An 18,841-nucleotide genomic window follows, 5' to 3' on the forward strand; every position below is an offset into this window, starting at 1 on the left:
TGTAAAGTTTCATTATAAACCATTTAAACCCCAGCAATCCTTATTCTGGTGATAACCTTTGCAGAAAATAGCAGAACTACAAGCATACAACTTGTCAACGTGTAAGCTTGTATAGTATAGTCAGGTATTTTCAGTGAAGCCATTTAATGTCTAGAGCAGCGCTATAAAAGAAAATGTACTACTGAGCGCTGAGCGACTCCGCTCAACAACGTATGGGGTTTAAGTGGTTAAGACCTTCACTAAATGCATATCTACTAGAATGCCTTTATGAGTGTTCATTGTGTAACCCAGTGGTTCTCAAATATTTTCATTTCAAAGACCCCTATAACTGAGAGTGTACAAATGGAACCAAAAGGACCCTTACGGGTCTAATTGTTTCCATTTGTAAACTCAGTTACAGACCGGCAAGCAAGGATCCCAAATCTCATAGTACACCCCCTCAATGTACCACAATTACACCAGTGAATCTCAAAGTGGGGTCCAGGGGGACCCCACTTTGAGATTCACTGGTGTAAATAAACCTTTGTGGCAAACCCCACCGACCTGGTCTTCCAAGTCGAATAAAACAAATGTATTTATTTTCTCTCAGAGGTATATTATGTTTTTTCCAGAGGCGTATCTACAATAAGGCGAGGGCAGGCGGCCGCCTGTCCAAATCCATTTCTGGCCTGGCCAAAATCCATACAATGAGAAAAAAAGAGGACAAAAACAAGACATGAGAACTATTAAAATGGACAGCTGATTGGCCGTTGCGGTAGACCCTCAATCACCCATTGGAATGTAAATGCATGCCTTTCAGCCTTTGTATCCCACTCGTCTGGCAGGTATATCTCTTTGAAAACCTACGATTGTGCGCGGGGAGACGACAATTAACATATCTTGCCTGGCCAAAACGTAATTCCTGGATACGCCACTGGTTTTTTCTATCCTAACGACCTACATCTCCCGTTACACATTGCCACTGCCAGGCACCACCGGCACACATAATCAGTGTTGCATTGGATTCATTTCTTTACGAAGGAGAGTAGCGTTGTCCGTTCTAGGTTGTTTCACCAAACAAACTATATAATAACACACCGATCTCCCCCTGCAGTATGTCTGACTCCTCCTGCTTCACCAAAGACCTGGAAGAAACCAAATGAAGTGGGCCCTGCCGAAGACACTCTTCAGAAGGAGAATGAGGTAAGTGACACGATGACACATTGTGAACTTGTAGATCAGGCTTCTTTTCCCCCCAGTGAGCGACACTGTCGTACAACAAGGATTCATGGTTCCATTTGGTTGTATTGATTTGTGCACAAATATGTAGTAATAGAAAATTGTCAATTAAAAATAGAATCAACATTAATAGGTGAACCGTAATGGAATCATGAGGCCAGTGTAGATTCACACCTCTATTGATCACTTTCATTCGCTCTCCCTCCTTTTGTTTTCATGCATTGTAGAATTAGAGGCAATTATGGCCTCAATTATAACTTCCATTGCTCACTACAGTACAGTACAAATAATTGCATCCTCTAAAATGCTAAAACATTGTCTGCAAATATCTTAAAAATAAAAACTTGATTAAAATACATTAGATTTACTTTGACACCAGCATTTTGCAGGCGTTTTTTCTTCCCTCAAATGATGAATATCTTATTTTGGAAGTCAGAACATTCAAAAAGTGAGACGCGTTGAAAAGAGGGGCGGGAGTGAGGCACTGAAAGGCACTATGTGGGCAACAGTTCAAATGTAAAATGTTTCCACATGTGTGGCAGTGAGTGGAGCGCAGGCAGACGACTGCAGGGGTTTGTTATGGTCTGAGGACGTCAAGCAGGAGTTATCCTATCCATCTTGTTGAAGCCCCACTCCGTGTGAAAGCACCTCCGTCCCTCTACCTCACTCTTCGCTCTCCCTTTTACCCTCTCCTGCTTTTTTTCCCCCTATCCGTCTATCTCACTATCACTCTTCCTCTCATCCTCTTCCCTGCCCTTTTCATCATCTGTCCTTGTCTGCCTCTCCCCAACTAATTCAGCCTCTTCTATCCATCATGTTCACTCTACCTTACAGAGCCCACTGTTGGAAGGGAGTCCATCTATCTCACTCCCTTGTTCATACACAGTAAAATACTTAAAGGAATACCGATTTTCAACCTGCGTCCCATGGTTCTGATTTGAGATTGTTGTTTGGTGTCATCGGGTGTAGTAGGTGTACATATAGGATATTATGTCGATGGTGTGAAACGGCTTGTTTGATGTAATCGCTTCACTACGTCAATATTTCACACCGATTAAATACGGAAGATATAGGACATTTTTGCCACACTATTATGGATCTGCAATAATCTCACCCCCGAACAATAACATTTTGGTTGAAAGTAAAGGTTTCCCTTTATGGGTCCATTTGGTTACATGTGTGCACTGGATAAATTAACACTGAGGATCTTACTGTGTACTTTCACCACTCTTTTACATCCCATCTCCTGCACTTCCTTTGACCTTATCCGCGCGTGTTTACTGTTACCCACTTCTGCTTGGTCCATTCTGTCATCATCTTTCACTAACTCCACAGCTATTCTTCTACCAAACCCCATCCCATCCAACCCTTAACCCATTTTGGGCAGGAACCCCTTTTGGTGTTTTAAACATGTTATAATTTAGCTATTGAAAAATAGCAGATCTACAAGCTCATAGCGAGATTGTAGGTCTGCTACAAAGCAAAGCCTTTATAGAGTGACCAATTATTTAACTTGATTACACCATCTGATAGTTCTACTTGAATGTTGTCAAACATGAAATAATGACTAGTCTAGTCTACTTCACCAGTATATTAATCATGCTAGTGTTTCAGCAACACAAGCATAAAAACGCTTGAACATTGACGATCCTCTGGGCTTGTTGGCAAAACGCTGGGGAAAAATACAGAGGACATGTCACTGATGTGACGTCAGCGTCATGCAGAAGTGTTTCAGGCTGGTGGAGCCTTTAACCATTTCATCCCCGGCCTCATTTGTCCAACATCGAAGACCGTCTGCATGCACTGCATTAGTTGAATTGACACAATGATGAATCATTGAGCATTAGCCAGTAGCCACAGGCACTTATTGTTTCTGCCAGGCCGAAGGCGTGGCTGGGACTCGTCCGTCCGTCTGTCTGTGAGCAGCTCATCTCTGGCACCGTTGGCTCGATTGATGTGAAAACACTGCGCGCACACACTCCCTGGTTGCCAGAGCAGAACTCCTGCCCCAAATCTTTCACATCGGTCTGTTATAGCGCCACCAGTGGACGATTTTTTTTTTTCCCCCTACAGATTTTACAATCATCGCAAATCAGTACACCTTCTAGTCTCTATAGTCATGTGATCAATATCATATCATATAATATTCCATGTGGTGGAATATTTTCATATTCCATCCTGTTTGGCTAAGATTGCTATCTAAAGTGGAATGGTTCACTTTGAACAAAATGCCTCAAACCATGAACATGAGCAGCGATGTCTTGTTACATTTGGATATATTTGCTTACTTTTTGTATTGCATATGTAATTTCATGTTTAGTTCATGTTTAGTATGCACAGTGAACGAATCTAATCTAAACATGCAACTTGGCTTCCAACAGGAGGAGCCCAGGCCAGTAGAGCCGGCCGTTCAAGACCAGATCTTGCACTCTGCTCCCCTGAGCAGCAGTCCCACACCCCTAACTCCTGCCTCCAGTCCGGCCCCGGTCCTGGTCGCCGTACCTGCTGCTCCATCTCCATCTCCATCTCCAGCCCCAGCCCCTGGACTGGAGGCTGAGGAGAACCCTGCCACCCCAGAGGAGAACGGCGAGACAGAGCTGGAGCCCATGAGGAACGGAGCCGGCCACACCTCTGAGACGGAAAGCAGCGACAGCGGTGTCACCCCGGGGGACAAGGAGAATTCCACTGGGCCAAGCCAGGATATAGAAGGTAGAGGGACACACCAGAATCTGCTTTATCCCATTTTGACCTGAGATCAGATTCTAAAAATGTCTTCTACATCCTGACAGTTCTGAAAAAGCTATGTTTCTATGTCAGTGGTTCTTCGATTTTTCAAAAATAGCAGACCTACAAGCTTGTAGATCTGCTATTTTTCAATAGCTAAAGCATAACATAATGCTAACACCAAAAGGGGTTCCCGCCCAAAATGGGTTATTGTCACATTACAGGTGTAAAGAAGTGGGTGAAATATATTTTAAAATGTGCGCGCCGTCATTTCGTAGTTTCTGTGAGAAGAGAGGATGGAGGTAGAGTCAGGGCAGCAGAGATAAGAAAGAAAGAAAAATAATCTGTATGGTTTGAGTTCTGGAGGAGGTAAAGTTAATAGTGAGATGAATCAGCATATTTGTTGCCACAGAAACGGTACGGTAAATTGCTTTCTGTATGGCATAATTGAATGGATTGGCCCTGCTACAAACATAGACGTCTAAAATGCAGACTTTAGACAACAGGTGCCAGCTGTCAATTATCTAATGTAATCCTGGGCGCTACACTTCCTCTGCCAACCAGGGGGGGGGGGGGGGGGGGGGGCAGCGGACTGACCTCATGCTTCCTTCTATACATGAGGAGTCCAAGCTGCTTCTTTTCACCTGACAGGGGAGAGTTTCCCCGGCCGGACGTAGCGCGTGGAAGGAACACGTTATTCTGACCAGTTCCTTTCCCCTCCATCAGGCGCCCCGGCTGGCCAGGGGGAGGTAGTTTAGAGACCAGGATTACTGCATGTTTTTGTGAGGGTACCTACCTTAGAGTATATATGAATAGAGACGGCACCCGGAGGAAACCCTGAGGACAAATGGACATAGTGGCCGAATTTGGTATTGCAGCGTGGGCCCAAACACATGAATGCGCTGGTCCGTTGACTATCATTGTGCACGTTCACGATGACACGTGAACGCTGTTTCATACGTGAACGCACGTGAACGCGTGCAATGATAGTCAACGGCAGCGCGTTCATGTGTTTGGGGCAAATCCATCCCAGAATGCACTCTGTTCCTACCCGGAAGGAGGATTGAAATCGCCTCATGCGCTTTAGAGCAACTTAATGCAAGTGGATGGGAGGAGAACTCGGGTGCCGTCTCTATTCATATATACTCTAAGCCTTAGAGTCTAAGGTACCTACCCTAAGGGACACGGAGAGAACATGCAAACTCCACACAGAAAGGCCCTTTTGACAACCCCGCCTGGGTATGGGCACTGATAACGCGGAGGAGGGAACACGCCCACAGCTGTGAGGCGACAGCACTACCGACTGTGCCACCGTGACCCCGTGCTGGCTACTTTCTAACTGCCGCACCTCGTGATCATCCTGAAGCCTAATTTGTCACACAACGGTGTTGCTTGTCACAAATACCAACCTACAAGCTGACAATGCGTTGTGAGCTTGTATTCAAGTAGTTTCGATGTGCGATACCACTGTGCAAATCAGGCTCTTAAGGAGCATTGCATCCAACAGCGAGCAGAACCTACTACACCGTTTACTCACTTCTTCTTTGTGTGTGCACGCTTTTCAATTTCATTGCAGCCATAAAGTGCATAATAAACCATTTTGGCCATTATTCGAAACCACCAAACACCTTTTATATTGCCCCTGTGACCTCGTTGGATTCCGGCTTTCGTATTTCCTCCCAGCTGGACATGGTGTACTCTTAAGGAACACCCTGTAGTGGAATGACTGCATCTCTCATTCCAAAGGGTAGTTGTTGTGACCCTGTAGATCAGCAGGCAACACCGTCGTGTGACAAAGTATAAATCAAATCAGGCTTAAAACGTGTTTTGGCAAACCTTGCAATGAACTACTACTATGCCTAAGACACAACGTTCTACAAAACAAACGACTCCCTGTGCCCTCTGTTTCCGTCCCTCTATCTCTACCCCCCCCCCCCTTGTTGGATGGTCCAGACCTGGCCGATTCCAACGGGAAGCGCCAGTATAACAGGGATTTCCTCCTGGGCTTCCAGTTCATGCCCGCTTGTGTACAGAAGCCGGAGGGCCTCCCTCCCATCAGTGACGTAGTACTGGACAAGGTGAGTACGTTCCGCCGACCCATGTGACCTCTGTGCCATCTGCCACTGAATAATATTAACCACATTTACCCTAGTGTCCCTATTCTGGGATGAACATTTCCCAAAAATAGCAGGTAGCGAATTTCCACATGGCAGGATTCCACAAAATGAGCGTGTCCGAGGTAGGAGTGACACCCTCGTAAGAATAAACGGGTTGTGGTCCAGTGAGAGCTCAGCTGCAGTTGCGCCCAGCAGAAGTACAAACACTTGTTTGTAAACATTATACATTTTGTGTAAGAGAGAGGCAGACTAGTAAGAGGCCATGCAGTTGCTCAATATTGATTAATCTCACATCTACAACTGCTAGTTTAAAACTATTATCAATACAGTAGTCCGTTTAGTACTATGTACCTCGTCCATGCCTACTCGGACCACAGTGTGCTGTCTTGCCAAAGTTGACGAGGTTGAACTTTTCTCAACTTTTCCGCTCTGCTTTTTGCTGGCGCTGCCGCCTACCGTAGCGATGCAATTGGTGGTTGTGGCTGCTACACATGTGGAAGTGGCATACCACTGCTGGTGTGAATTTAGCATAAAGGACTTTCATTCTTGACCTAACCTTCCACCACCAATTGGGTACATTTTAGATCATTACATTTCAGTCATTTCATAGATGTAATTTTTTTTTTTAATGTTTTTTTTTTGTGGCTTTCGCCTTTATTTTATATATTTTTTTATGGAGGGACAGACAGTAGGCTGACAGGAAATGGGGAGAGAGAAGGGGGAAGACATGCAGTAAAGGCCGTCGGGATCGGGAGTCGAACCCGCGGCACACTGCCAGACTGGATTACCAGCCAAGGTGCCTGGACCACTGAGCCATGGCCCAGGCCCATAGATGTAATTCTAATGCCCTATTTTGCTCTAAAACGGTAGTTGTGAAATGGCAGGTGATAGTCAGTAGACGTATAAACTACAGTAAACTCCACAATGTTTCCATGAATATTGCTTTCTATAGACGGAAATACACGTTAAAGATTTTGAATAGGGCCTAAAATGTGGGAAATCTTTATTTGCTCAGGGCTAATAAAGTCTGGTTTTCTTGACTTAGCCCCCTACTTATAGCTTTGGTAGGTTGCATGCCCAAATGTACGCGTAGAGCTTTGTTCGCTCCACGTCCACAAGATGCACACATATGTACGGGTGGAGCGTCTATAGCTTGCAGAAATGCGGCTTTGATTAAAATCGCATTGCTATTATGTCACACTTGGCAGTGTTGATGGTACTCTCCCCACCCCGCCACCCCAAGAAAAAAAGAGGACCCGGCCTGTGAACAGTTGAAGAACAAATCCCAGAGACTTTTTTTTTGTTTTTCCTAGAAAGAAAACTCCTGCTGGAAGAGCAGAGAGGAAGTCAAGGACAGCTTGAAAGACAAAAGAGCTGGATTTGTTCACTTCTCCTCCCCCACAGCTCTCTCTCGCTCTCTCTCTCTCTCTCTCTCTCTCTCTCTCTCTCTCTCTCTCCCCCTTACTTCCTTCCTCCCCCTTCTCCCTCCACATCTGGTTCAGACTTCTCTCCCTCTGACCCCCCCCTCCCCTCCCCCCTCACTCCCCCCCACTGAATCGGCTCAGTATAATTTATCACTGGTACAGTCAAAACACATGGAACATCGGAGTGGTTATGTACGCTGTAGCGCGGTGATTTACCATAGGCCACCTTTACAGGACCGCTGGGCTTGAAGTGTACTCAAGCATGCATTCACGCTTGCACACACCAAAGTCAAAGGCTCACACTCACACATGACACAGTATCAGAATGTCAGCATCCATTCCAGTGTTGTTAAAAGATCACTACTCCCCCTGCTGTTCGGTTGACGCTCTTGCATCGTGTGTGTGTGTGTGTGTGTGTGTGTGTGTGTGTGTGTGTGTGTGTGTGTGTGTGTGTGTGTGTGTGTGTGTGTGTGTGTGTGTGTGTGTGTGTGTGTGTGTGTGTGTGTGTGTGTGTGTGTGTGTGTGTGTGTGTGTGTGTGTGTGTGTGTGTGTGTGTGTGTGTGTGTGTGTGTGTGTGTGTGTGCGCGTGTGGTGTGCTTATGCTTAACAACTACCTGTTGTCTGGTGTGATTTGCAGATCAACCAGACCAAATTGCCGCCTCGAGTATCAGAGACCCGGGTAATACAGAGAGGGCCAGATTTTACACCCGCCTTCGCTGAATTCGGCAGGCAGATGATGATGGCTGGGATGGCCGGGATGGCTGGGATGGCCGGGGGACGAGGTGCTGTGGTGAGTCTCACACTTAACACAAAGTATGCCAAGAACGCGGGATTCCGTTTTAATCTCCACACCCCCCCCCCTGTACCAGAACTGGCGCTAGCGCCACGCTCTGGCCTGGAGGGCTGGGAGATAACGTGTTAAAACACCTATGGTACAAAATATAGCAAAACCAACATTTAAAACCAATGACTTAATCTTGCTCATGTAGCCTAGGTTAACACCCTGAGCGGCATAAACGGAGGTCTCCGTCCTATCAAATAGTAACGCTCGACGCTCAGGACAGAGATTAAAGGAGAATTCCATACTAAATACTGGGGTGTTGTGCTAATTCGCTTATTTCCATCGCTCAAAATTATTATTTTTGTGTATATATCCTCTCTTCATAATCTAAATAATATCCCAAGCGGCACACTTTACTACTTATTTAGATGGAAATAAGCGAATTAGCACAACACCCCATAGCCCCATTCAATTCCCATTCAATGCAATTCATTGAGGGCTTATGGTAGGGGAAATAGCCAATAAGGAGTTTTTGCACAAAAAAACACCTGGACCTCTTTGGTGGGGACGTAACGACTACAAAGAAAGGTAAGAAAGCCTTCTAGCATGGAATTCTCCTTTAATAAAAGGACATAACTTTATTGATATAACAGAGCACATCGCTCCACAGGCTGGGAGCGTCTGTTGGGCAACATTCTATGTAATTTCCGGGTTGGGACGTCATCCAAAATGTTCCCCCCCATTTTAGTGGATGAGACCGAAAATCTTAAAACGTGAATAACTCTTGATCTAAATCAATCCGTCCAATTCTAATCAAAGATTATATTATGTCTTTGACGGGCCATCGCGGTCCCGTCGCTAGTCGAAATAATCATACCTCCCGATGTTGTCGATCGCCTCGGGGGAGTTGTGGCTACATCTACAGTAGCTACTTCAGCTACATCCAAGATGGCGCCTGGTGCATCTCGAAATGTGCTTCGTTGCTGAAAATCGCTGGGCGCTCCGACTTAATGGTCCTAAATACCCCCAGGCGTTCGTGGTGTTAATCAAATAATAGAGAACACTTTTAATTGTGATTGAAATCATTTTGATGTTCGTTCCACACACACACTTTCTCAGCTGATTTACTGGCACATGGCACAATCATGGACACTCAAAGTCAGTCACGCACACAGACTCACACCCACACACTGCGATGTCTCGTCCTGTGAAAGGGATAATGAAAAGCTCTGTGGTTAAAGCAAAGTGTATGATTCAAACAGGATCATAAATAGCCCTCGTTTGTTGTTCGGGGGACATCATCCAAACCTTTCCTTGTAATTTGTGAAGTAGTGTTGTTGTAACGTGTCCCACTAAAAACAACACTGGCAGCCATTTTTTACTAACTAGTAACTACCATCCCAAGGGTGTACTTTATACCTTATCTAGACAAATCAGCCATCACTGCACAATCCAAGAGCCTTGTTTTATATTATGCTTGTAGAAGGTCTATGACAAAGAACTTTTAAGCCTCTGCTTATGACACAATAGCCACATGGTACGGTACGGATGGCAAGCATTTGATCTGACCCATAGTGTTCGGTGACAGTCTGCTTTGCATCTCCATTTAACAATAGACCTGTTAATGGAGTCGCAAAAGACAGGGAAGCAAAAATCCAAGGTTTGGAATGTCAAGTTAACCCAGTAACTAGATTATGTATTAATATAGTTTTAAGTGCATGGGCATGTGTCATTATCAATCATTTTAAATCCATAACATGTCTATAAGCCAAATCAACGACAATTTACAGCATTCAGATAAGGAATTTAAGTCTCTGACTGCCCATAACCACTCATCACTTGGGATTGGTTCAAAATTGTTTTGCCATCAAGTAGTGGCTTAGATCCCATCATTTGATATAGCCACTGGCGTTGCTAGCAAGATCTCGTTATTTGCGTTAGCTGCTTAATACTTGATGGGCTTTTCTTGTGTGAGTGCAAAGTGTGAACTGTCATTAAATGTGTACTGATAAAGGCCTAAAATAAAGTATTTAGCCGAAAGAGAGATCGTTTCTAGGCTGTAGAGCAAGGAAAGAGAGGACCATCTCAGCTAAGCATCACAGTGGTGATTTTAATATGGAAATCCTGTACTGGTCAAGAATTGTTCTTAATTCAAAAATAAAACGGATGTGGGTAAATGATGGGGGAAAAAAACATGCTGTCTCGTCAAATCATACAGACAATCAATGTATTGAACCTGCACCAATATTTTATGAATACCTTAAACAGCTTAAACATTGGTAGTTTAAACATTGGTAGTTTAATTACATTACCTATGCACACAAGTTTGTGGTGGAGCATGGTAGCAAGGGCTGCAAGCCTGCAAACAGATGTATTTACAGTATTTCTTCTGCTCCAAGCGGGACCAATATTTTAACATCTGTTTTTGCGTTCACACCTTGCACGTAATTGTTTATATGCCGCTGTTGGTGAATAATACATGGAATCTTGTACGTAAGATAAATAAAATAAAAAACTAAAAGAAACCACCCAAACCCTGATTCGAACCTACGAGTATGCGTGTACCAAACTTAAACATACTGTACCAGACAGTAACACAAAAACCTTTCTTTCCAGTTGATGGCATTTCAGCTTTTAAAGTTAATGGCATTTGAGATGAACTCAACATCCATCCCAATTTGACCACGCTGTATCTTAAATACAATACCACAAACTTTGCCTAAGTCAAACTCACATCTCATATCTAAAATAACTTAAGAGAAGTATTGCTAGTTGGCGCACACACACACACACACACACACACACACACACACATACCAGAGTCCTGCACCCGGTCGAGTATCTGTGGATACCCTGTGGGTACCCGAGTTTGACGGGTGGGAACGGGCGGGAAAATATACTTTTATAAGTTAAAGGGTGCGGGTACGAGCGTGACGCAACAAAACGCGGGTGGGTGACCTTTTTTAATCAGCGCACCCGCACTGCAGGATGTTATAAACAGCAGCTGAGCTGCAGGGTGCTTCTCAACAGCGGAGACAAGTTAAGTCCGTCACATGCCCAAGGAAATATCAGTGATGTCACATCACTCCCAGCCGATTCCTTCATAATGGTGTTCTGTTAGTGCTGCTGTGCTTAGTGTGCTACTTCCTTGTTGCGTAGCAGTGACATCACGATCACGGCCGAATCCTTGCTTCCTTATCGTAGCATTTCATGAGTGGTGTGGTGTTTATTTTTTTATCACCAGGCTGCAGCCTGTAGCCTATTTTAGTCACGCTCGTGCTGATGAAAAACCAAGGGATTATAATGTCAACATTCAACACAAGATGTAAGCTAACCCAGGTAATGTAGGCCTAATGCGTCACTCTGAAAGTTTAACTAAAGTTAAAAACATTAGCCTGATGAGTGATGACTGTGTTTGAAACAGCCTTGGATCAAGACGGTCATCAGACTAATCTTTTTTTTTTATCATCCTATGCTTGTTGGTATATTACGCCATTTAGGTCGAAATCATGATATAGCTTTATATTGTGATAATAAGCAGCAGTAGCCTCAGTCAACTACATGTCTTCCGTTCCGTGTGCAACGCACTGCCGCCGCCGCCCACCACCACCACCACCACATGCGGTGTTGGATGAAATAAAGTCAATGATGGCTATCGGTGCCTGTGATACGAACGGGTAACTCTTTAGAATACAGCAAAACACACCGTTAACAAGAATAAAACATATTTTAAACACGTTTACGTTTTCTAGATAATAATTTTACAATGAATTTGTTTTTGATATTTTTTTAGCTTTCTGAGCCTTTATTTTATACGTACAGTGAGGAGAGACACCGAGAGTGACATGCAGGGGAGTGACATGGTCCAGCCGGCCGAGAATCAAACCGGGGACTCGCTGTCAGGCATTAGATGTGGTATGCGCCCTAACCACACGGCTATCGGGTCGCCGGCGCCCTGAAAATCCTGAACAATGATGGGATATCTGTGGCTTTATCAAATACAGAAAGACTAGCGTCTAGATTATAGAGGCAGCCTGGCTGCCCTCCAGTCCATATTGTTTATTCAAATGTATGAAAAGAATGTTCCCTTGGATCCCGTTGTTCAATGATAATCTCAGAACTATATTCACACATTTGTCATTTTTGATTAATACTAGTCCTATAACTACTTAAATAAACGCTAGTGTCTCTATTCTGGTGGAAACATTCAGCGGAAATATCCAGAATGGATTTCAATCAATTACGCTCCCTGCAAAGCCTTGCATTTATGGCAAAATTCTTGTTTTGCCGCATTCCATTAATGTGAATGAAGCATCCAAAAATGAGTACGCAATGAATTTAAACAAACGAGAGAAAAAAGCAGTTTTTGAACTCCTGAGGATACGACTGCATACAAGACACTTCTTGGATTATACTCTGATAGCTGTGTTGGTGTTTAAATTGAATTTAAATTGATTTTAGTTTTTTTCTGTTGGGTGAGCTTCCCCGCATAACAACTTCAATTCATCAAGTCCTTCCTTAGTTTCGGGATTCTTCATTCATCGTAAAGGAATACGAGAAAAAGAAAAAGTAAAAGTAATTTTGGGCTGTGTTATGTCTTGTGTTATGGGCTTTGTGTTCTCATTGCCTCTCCTCTCTCTCAGCTGATGAATATGGGCACACGGAGGCCGCCGCCCAGGAAGATCATCATGAACGTGTCTGTGGATGATGTCCAGCTGAAGAAATCTGAGAATGCCTGGAAGCCTGGCTTGAAGAGGGAAGGCCCTGCAGACGAACCCGAGGTCGTAAATACACAGGTAAACTGAAAATGATTCTCAAAAACAAAACAATCAAGGACCCCCGCTTTTATGTGCATTAAAGCCGGGAAAGCATCTGTGTCATTTTATGTTTCACAGAAAACTCTTAGGATTTAGAAGAACATTGGTTTTGAACAGTGGTTCTCAAAAATAGCAGATATGCAAGCCCACAGCATGTAAATTTATGCCATGCTGCACTTTCTGAACATTTCCTTCTCGTCTGGTAGTCAAAACATTTTTGAGATGGGTGGGTCCCCGGCCATATATATATACATTTATATACATTTTGGGGTCCTTGACACAAAAAAAAACGTTTGAGAACTACTGATTTAGAAGGCATTTGTAGAATCGGCCTCAGGTCTTAATGGGTTAAGGCAGTGGTTCCCACATTCGGGTCCGGAGACCCCCAGGGGTCTGAGGGAGTTCCAGGGGGTCCCCAGCTAAATGATAGTTTGTAACCAAATGGACCCTTATGGGTCTGTAACTCTTGAAAGTGTACAAATGGAACCAAATGGACCCTGACGGACCACTGGGTTAAGGCAGTGGTTCCCAAACCTTTTAGCTCAAGAGTCAAGACCCAAAAGAGAAATCAGATGTTTGCCCGGGACACAAACTAGTGAAAATAGCAGATCTACAAGGACACAACACGTTGCAAGCTTACAGATCTGCTTTTTTCCACAGAGTTTCTGTGATTCTCTTATTTTATTCATGAATTTCTTTTTCTTTTTTTTTTCCCTTTTTTATAATTTTTATCCCACGATTTTGTAACTCATTTTTCCACCCCTGTGTCAATTATCTAATGTGATCCTGGGCTCTACACACCCTCCGCCAACCTGGGGAGAGCAATGAACTTGAACTCATTGCTGAAATTATTTTTGAAAAATCTTTTTCTGTTTTCAACTCATGAAAATGTGCAGGTTTTTGTGGAAATGTTTTAAAAATAATGATAATGGCAAAATTATGGAAACAAAAAATAAAGGAATATTCACTCCAGACCCACGCAAAAGAATCCGCGACCCACAATTGGGCCGTAACCCACAGTTTGGGCAACAGTGGGTTAGCCAGTGGCATCTTCATGCGACCGAGTCAACCTGCTGGAATGTTATAGATCCAGTTGAACGATTACTTTTGAGGAAATGACAGAGTTCGTTCCCGTTCACGAAAAGGAACAAATCACTCGCGAACATCACAATACAAATGCCTTTTGACACGAGTCATCTCAACTCTCTGACTATTACCTTTCCTTGTGCTAAATAAAATGACGCATAAAAATAGCGTAAAACAATATTTTAGGAAAATGTCGGGGGAAAATACAACGGAACACAAAAACATTATTCCAGTTTAACCACATAACACATGAACACTCACAAAGCAGTAGGCCAGGTCACTGTTGCACCAGGTTTTGTCAATGGTATTAATATCAATGCGTCAAATATCCAAAGTTACCTAAACAGTTCAAAGATCAATTCTATATCATGACATCTATAAATGTTTTACAGATATGTCAAATATGAAGTATAATCATGGTAAGGATTTCCAGAAATTCCTATGCCAAAGTAATCACAGTATGTTGGCAAGAAATAGCCTGCAACCGAGTGGGTTATGTGTTTAATGGGCCGTTGCATGAATGCCTCCCACGGTGATCGACTTCACTTTATAATTGTTTCACACCCACTATCGCAACCCCTCAGGAGTTGTTCCGGAAGGTGCGCAGCATCCTGAACAAGCTGACGCCTCAGATGTTCAACCAGCTGATGAAGCAGGTGACCGACCTGACCATCGACACAGAGGAGAGGTTGAAGGGAGTCATCGACCTCGTCTTCGAGAAGGCCATCGATGAGCCCAGCTTCTCTGTGGCCTATGGGAACATGTGCCGCTGCCTCGCCACAGTAAGTCAAACATTCTAAAACGGTTAGTCCCAATACTTGATTCTGATTGGCTGGTTACCATCACGTGACCGGTGTAAATTTCACCGATAACCCACACCTTCAATCACTTTATATCATTCGCACCTGATTCCGCATCTCTGTAGCTGTACTGGGGAAGGGGAGCGCTTGATTACCTTACAAACCCATGCCGTGCGGGCGCCTAACCACCGCTTGTAGTTGTATTAGGTTAATATTGCTATATGTTTGTAACCGTTTTAGAAAAGCAATAAGCCACGAGAGGCCCCAGTTTACCGGGTATTTTACAATGGCTGGGGGGTAGAAGACCCTCCGCTCCGCGTCGGGTCGGCCTACGCCCCCAGCCATTGTAAAATACCCGGTAACCTGAGACCTCTCGTGGCTTATTGCTTAATTTTGTTGTCGGATGAATGTTCTGAGGGTGGTAGCAGAGCCATAGAGTAAGACAGAGTTCCGACAACTCCGTTCACTTCATGGGGCCAGTCCAATGGCGGCTTTTCTACATAGAGTTCTATTGGTCGAATAGGGACACTGGAAGTTTACGGAATGCATTGGAGTCTATGAGCTTGCGCGAGTACATGAACCATGTGACCGGGCTGTTTTCTGCCCCCTCAATGTCGCAACTCTGTCTATACCAGGGGTGCCCAAAAGGTAGATCACGATCTACCAGTAGATCACAAAGGCTGTGCAGGTAGATCACATGACATGCCCCTAAAGAGTATTTCATTTAAATATATTGAAGAAAAAAAACGATAAAAAAAAAAACATTTATCCCCCTCTATTTCCCATTCCAAGTGCATTTGTCTTATACTGTACAGAATGTAACACGAACTCTACTATTCCGAAGCCCCCTCAGGTACATATTTAAACTATTTTCAGCAATGGTATAATAATTGATTTGGTGGGTAGATCTTGCCGAGCTGGTCATTTTGAAAGTAGCTCTCAAGTCAAAAAGTGTGGGCCCCCCTGGTCTATACTATATGGCTCTGGGGTGATGGGCGCTGTCCGCCTGAAGATCCAAGAAGTAGGCGTGTGACTTACAACCATGGAGTGGGAACATTTGGTCAGGGGTGGTAAATGAGGTAGCGTTTTCCCCTCCATCAGCAGCTACTTTTAAAGTTCCCATAACCAAGGCACTGGACCCCAAATCCTTCACACTGTGCTGCTCATTGGGTAGATGTACAAGAATAGAAATTCTAGACAGCATCCAGGTGTAATAGTAAAATAGTGCAATGTTTGTAATCTTCCCCCCACCTGCTTGGTCTCCCCAAGGCATCTTAGGCAGCTTGCCTTGTTAGATAAGGCTTAGATAACAGTTGTATGCTGGGAGGATCACGTCAGAAAATACTTATGGCCTCTGTGTACTGGCATCTATCAATAATTATCAAATCTTGAATTACTAAATAATGATACGGATGATGAAAATGGCCAATCTGCTATTCTTGTCATTTTGTAAATGTTGAAATTGTAAGATTTTTTTCATTTCATTTTAAAATGTTTGCACATGTTTACCCATTAATCACATTACTGAACTACTAATGCCAGGTTGAAAGAGGTTAATTGCACATCCCTATCTGGCCCCTGTAAATTAACTTGTTAATACTTTTAATTGGTTCAATATTAAGAAAACCCTTTCACTTTCCAAACTTTTCAGAAATAACAAAAATAACAGATATACAACTCACAACGTGTCCTGGTGCGACACGCTGTGAGCTTATAGATCGGCTATTTTTACTACTTTTACACATCACTCTTGTACCAGGAAATGCAGCATTAACAAGAAAACATTAAAAGTTGGAATATGGAGATAAAGACAGCGCCACCATGCTAATCTAGACTCTCCTCACTTTGCTTGTGGTCCAGCTCAAAGTGCCCATGACTGACAAGCCGGCCACCACAGTGAACTTCCGCAAGCTGCTGCTCAACCGCTGCCAGAAGGAGTTTGAGAGGGACAAGGTGGACGACGTGGTATTTGAGAGGAAGCAGAAAGAGCTGGACTCTACTACGGTTTGTACAAATCGGTTGTTAAAAACGTAAAGAATAACCAAAAATAGCCGATCTACATACTCAAAACGCTATGTGTTTTGAGCTTATAGATCGGCAAAGTTCCCCCCAGAATATGGATGCTTGGGTTAAAGTGGTTAAAGACAATATATGGAGTACCAAAACCATGATTTTGTACGCCCTAATTGACACCATTCTTCACAATCACTGGAAATCTCAAAAGTGTCATGAAATTGACTCGTATACCTCCAAACCAAGGAAATTACTAGATTTTTGCAAAATAATATCTAAAATCATTGCATTAGGAGATTATGGAATAATTGTGACAGGTCTAGGTGAAAAGGCCTAACCGTATTCTATTTGTCCCCACACCCCCATCACACACCCTCCCATACACCCCCATCACACCCCTATCACCCCCACCCCCCCATCACACCCTCCCACAGTCGACGGAGCGCGATCGTCTGCAGGAGGAGCTGCAGGACGCCAAGAACAAAGCCAGGGGGCGGTCCATCGGCAACATCCGCTTCATCGGTGAGCTCTTCAAGCTCAAGATGCTGACGGAGGCCATCATGCACGACTGTGTGGTGAAGCTACTAAAGAACCACGACGAGGAGTCGCTGGAGTGTCTCTGCAGGCTGCTCACAACCATCGGCAAGGACTTGGACTTTGAGAAAGCCAAGGTGAGACACTTATGCTCTGTACACTACACGCACACCAGCGGTGACAATGTGTGCGACTAGTGTGAACGTGGCATTAATATTGCCTGAGAAAATAATAATTAAGACATTCACCAGGCTAATTTGAGTGACAGCAGGTGTTATGATCATACCCATCATTACTTCTGGTAAAGCTTGTATGCTCTTGGGAAGAAGAGCATCTGGTGTCTTTGTGTGAGACTCGCGGGTTGTGTGAGTGTCCTCCCATTTCTTAAATTGTAGTGATTTGTGTCTCTAGACAGGCCCTGGATCATTGGACTGATCCCTTCTCTCAGTATTCGATTGCATTCTCGTTGAGTGGCCTCCTCTTTTCTCGTCTCCAGAGTAGGAAAGGAATTAGTTGGCATCCCAGTGATGCGGCAGCACCTTCTCTGCAGACTTTCCAGATTCTCGAGTGTGTGTGGAATAATGGAAACTCCAATATTCTGAATTGCAATCGGCTAGTTATTTCTTAGCATGAGTGGCGGTGCAAATGGCCTTCTAAATAAAGGTTTTGAGGCTGTGTAGAATTTCTTGCCTACGGTATATGAAAGCCTTTCTCTCCTTTTTTCTCAGAGCCTGCTCATTTCTCGTTTCTCTTAACACATTTGTTTTAAGTTATAAGAAGAAGAAGAGAAATTGGTCATTACTGAAATGAACTTGTGACCCGGTACTTTACAGAGTAGAGTTGGACCATTATCTAGATTTTGATTCTTTTTGGGGCGAAGACCAACTAGGACAGGGTTTGTCTGTATTTCAAAAGTACAACAAACGTCCTTCTACATGAGAGGTGGCTGAAGCTGAGAGCGCACACGTACGCATGCTGGGGCAGTATAATACATAATACATACCACCGTCTCTCTCTCCATTCTGTATACACTCCGACACTGAGCTCTTGAACTTGGAACATGAACATGCTTATACACCTTCTAATCTCCATATTTCTTGTTGTTTAGGCACTGCTGTGCATCTAAATACGTGCAAAGGAATTTGGGACTCTGTAGTTTCACAGACTAACCCATTCTTCTTCAGGATCTGATAAGTAGAGGTAAAGTGTGGTATGTGTTCAAAATAGCACAGTGTGCACTTGGCAATTTATTTATATATTCTTTTTTTGGGTTATTTAACGAATACGTTGCTGTGCGATGGAATTGCGGAAATAGCCAATCTACAAG

General features: G+C 43.8%; 1 protein-coding gene across 8 annotated transcripts in view; it reads left to right on the forward strand.

The window, feature by feature from the left end:
• eif4g3a (eukaryotic translation initiation factor 4 gamma, 3a) overlaps positions 1–18,841 on the forward strand; it is a 90,503-nt gene that overhangs the window by 49,422 nt on the left and 22,240 nt on the right. For all 8 annotated transcript variants that reach the window (XM_079511202.1, XM_079511203.1, XM_079511200.1 and 5 more), the window contains 8 exons: positions 1,094–1,182; positions 3,600–3,927; positions 5,896–6,020; positions 8,121–8,273; positions 12,908–13,060; positions 14,752–14,949; positions 16,828–16,971; positions 17,415–17,651. In XM_079511202.1, coding sequence (XP_079367328.1) covers positions 1,094–1,182; positions 3,600–3,927; positions 5,896–6,020; positions 8,121–8,273; positions 12,908–13,060; positions 14,752–14,949; positions 16,828–16,971; positions 17,415–17,651 — 1,427 coding nt within the window. The remainder of the gene's footprint in view (positions 1–1,093; positions 1,183–3,599; positions 3,928–5,895; positions 6,021–8,120; positions 8,274–12,907; positions 13,061–14,751; positions 14,950–16,827; positions 16,972–17,414; positions 17,652–18,841) is intronic.

This window comes from Electrona antarctica (genome assembly GCF_951216825.1).
Source record: "Electrona antarctica genome assembly, chromosome: 9".
NCBI classification, from domain to species: Eukaryota; Metazoa; Chordata; class Actinopteri; order Myctophiformes; family Myctophidae; genus Electrona; species Electrona antarctica.